Below are 2,570 nucleotides of genomic sequence, written 5' to 3' on the forward strand. Positions count from 1 at the left end.
TTATTGACCATTGAAAAACAACAAAAAGAAAACCTCCACTATGCTTTGAAATTAATGTAATAAAGTGAAGTACTTCCAAAGGCATACAATGAGACAGGAATTTGAGCCAGGCAAGATAGCAGAAAGCGAAATACGTATCAATGTTCCTAACCAATATTAATGCAACAAAAATAACAAAATATTGGCTAACTGAATCTAACGTGATGCATGTATATAAATGATAATACACTCTAGGAATGTGTATGTTTATCCTAATAAACAACTGATGTTTATCTTAATAAAATGAGACTCTTTTTTAATATCAAAACGTTAAATCTATTTCATATAATAAATCTATTCATATAATAATAATAATAATAATTTCATGATAATATAATATTGGATGAAGGAATTGAACCATCTAAACAGGCACAGGAAAATCATTTACCAAAAATAAAAATCTCTATGTGATTTTTTTCAAGTATAAAAACCTTAGGAATAACAAAGAATATCGTCAACCTGTCAACTTAAAAAAAAAATCCACACCAAAAATTCTGTAAAGCAAAGGGGCTATTGTACATAGGGTGGCTGTGAGTCGCAGGCAACTTGACGACACGTAACAACAACATTTTGGAGATACCCTTGATAGTGAGTGGATTAGACCAAAGCAATAAGTTTCCTGATATCCTGATTATTGGTATCAAGGGTATTAATTATGGATTCTAGCAAGATGAAATCATAAACAACTTCAATACTTTCTCCATGTGTAAAGATATTTCTTATTGGCTTAGTGAATATTTTGTCTTCTTGATGTTCAGATGCAATTCATATTAAAATTGTTGTTCTTCATCTTCTGCAAGCAAGCATTTTAAGGCCTCCTTGTTTTCAGGAAGCACCGTGTTCCATTTGTATAACACAATATTTGATGAGTCTTCTTCTGATCCTAAAGCTGCCTTCCTCTTCATAGAGTCCAGCTGTACAAATTACTTTCTCAACGTATAGATTGAACACATACAGAGAAAGGATACATCCCTGATGCACATCCATCCTGATTCAAACACACAACCGTATTAGGAGACTTCTCAATGTAATACATCTCCCAATCTCCTGACTACTGGTACCACTCTACATACAATGTTGTTGTTTCAGTTGCCTTTGAGTAGAGTATGACTCATAGAAACCCCATGAACAACAGATCTGAACTCTGTCCTATCCTGTACCATCCTCATTATCTCTAACACACTTGAGCCACTCATTGTCATCACTGTGTCTATATATCCAATTGTGATCTTCCACTCCTCTGTAAAGGTCATGTAAAGATTTACTGTCTTGGAAACCAATTCAGTAGATTTGGACTAATTTGGTATAATGTTATACATACAGTGCCCTTAAAATCATGTCGTTATCAGAACAATGTGAACAAAGATAGGCAATGGAATCACTAGAGCAATTAGTGTCACATTAGGATACAGTTAAAAGTTATATTATCGAAGAAAATCTAATTTTTGACAATACAATCCCAAGGCTACCAGTACCTTATATTATATAGAACAAATACTTTCCAACTGGATCCACCAGTCAACTTGAAATGTATATTCTATTTTTTATTTGTGTCAACTTATTCTTTAATGAGTTTTTTCATATTTCTCCTCAATATTTTAAAAATTTTATTTATTTCCTTTTTCTCCAGGGAATATGAATGAAGATAAAGGTATGTTTTCATCTTTGCATAAGCACAAATAATGTAATTAGAAGAAAATCAGTGTTTGAATACATAGGAACAAAACTATGAGTACCTTGGTACTGAGTTATCAAAAGAACTATAAATGAATTCATTTTCTCCTCATTTGTAAATGCACATCTATTTCTTCTTAAAGGATTTTTATCCTTATTTTACAGGAGAAGTGAAATCAAATTTTGTGAAAGGTGAGAGTATTACTTTTAGTTAACCTACTAAGAGCATAACTGATAGATCTCCAGTCCTAGACTATGTGAAGTTAGAACTATGAGTGCTTTGGCATTGTCTTATAAATATTTTTTCTATTAGTGATTTTATCTTCTTTAATATTGTCTTTACTAAAAATTGCATCTGTGTTATTATATATTATTTAATTCTGGCTATATAGGCAGAGAGAAGACAAAAAGAAAATGACCCAATTTAAAATATAATATAAATATGCATATTATGTGTGTGTGCATGTGTGTAATTCAAGAAACATTTGCTTTGTTCTTTGAAAATGAAGTTGGCATATTTGGGGAAAACAGACATCAAAGTCAATTTATATAATCCACAAAACCTATGTTTTTATCTTTGTGAGTAGGAACAGAGTTGAATAAATTTTTCAGCAGTCATTAAGATATTATTAGTCTCTCCTAATCCACGACAAAGAAGAGGGAGGAAAATTTATGGCTTATAGAAAAAAAGCAGTCAAAATTACTAGCAGACCATGTAAAACTTAATTTTCATAACTCAGAAACCATCGACAACTTCAATCTTTTCTCTATCTGTGATGATGTTTCTTTTTTTATTGTAAATATGTTTATTAGCACTTTTTGTTTTGATTTTTTTCTTATTAATTTCAATGAAAATT

The 2,570-nt window shown here is 30.9% G+C and overlaps 1 protein-coding gene across 1 annotated transcript in view; it reads left to right on the forward strand.

Annotated features, from left to right (window-relative positions):
• Nucleotides 1-2,570, forward strand: part of LOC102864725 (60S acidic ribosomal protein P0-like) — a gene marked incomplete at its 3' end in the record, with an annotated part of 148,055 nt that overhangs the window by 111,831 nt on the left and 33,654 nt on the right. Inside the window, exon 3 of the mRNA XM_006903317.1 lies at nucleotides 1,670-1,690. Within this exon, the coding sequence (XP_006903379.1) occupies nucleotides 1,670-1,690 (21 nt within the window). The remainder of the gene's footprint in view (nucleotides 1-1,669; nucleotides 1,691-2,570) is intronic.

The sequence above is a fragment of the Elephantulus edwardii genome, unplaced genomic scaffold, assembly GCF_000299155.1.
Source record: "Elephantulus edwardii isolate Elephantulus edwardi_28Jun2011 unplaced genomic scaffold, EleEdw1.0 scaffold00565, whole genome shotgun sequence".
Lineage (NCBI taxonomy): Eukaryota > Metazoa > Chordata > Mammalia > Macroscelidea > Macroscelididae > Elephantulus > Elephantulus edwardii.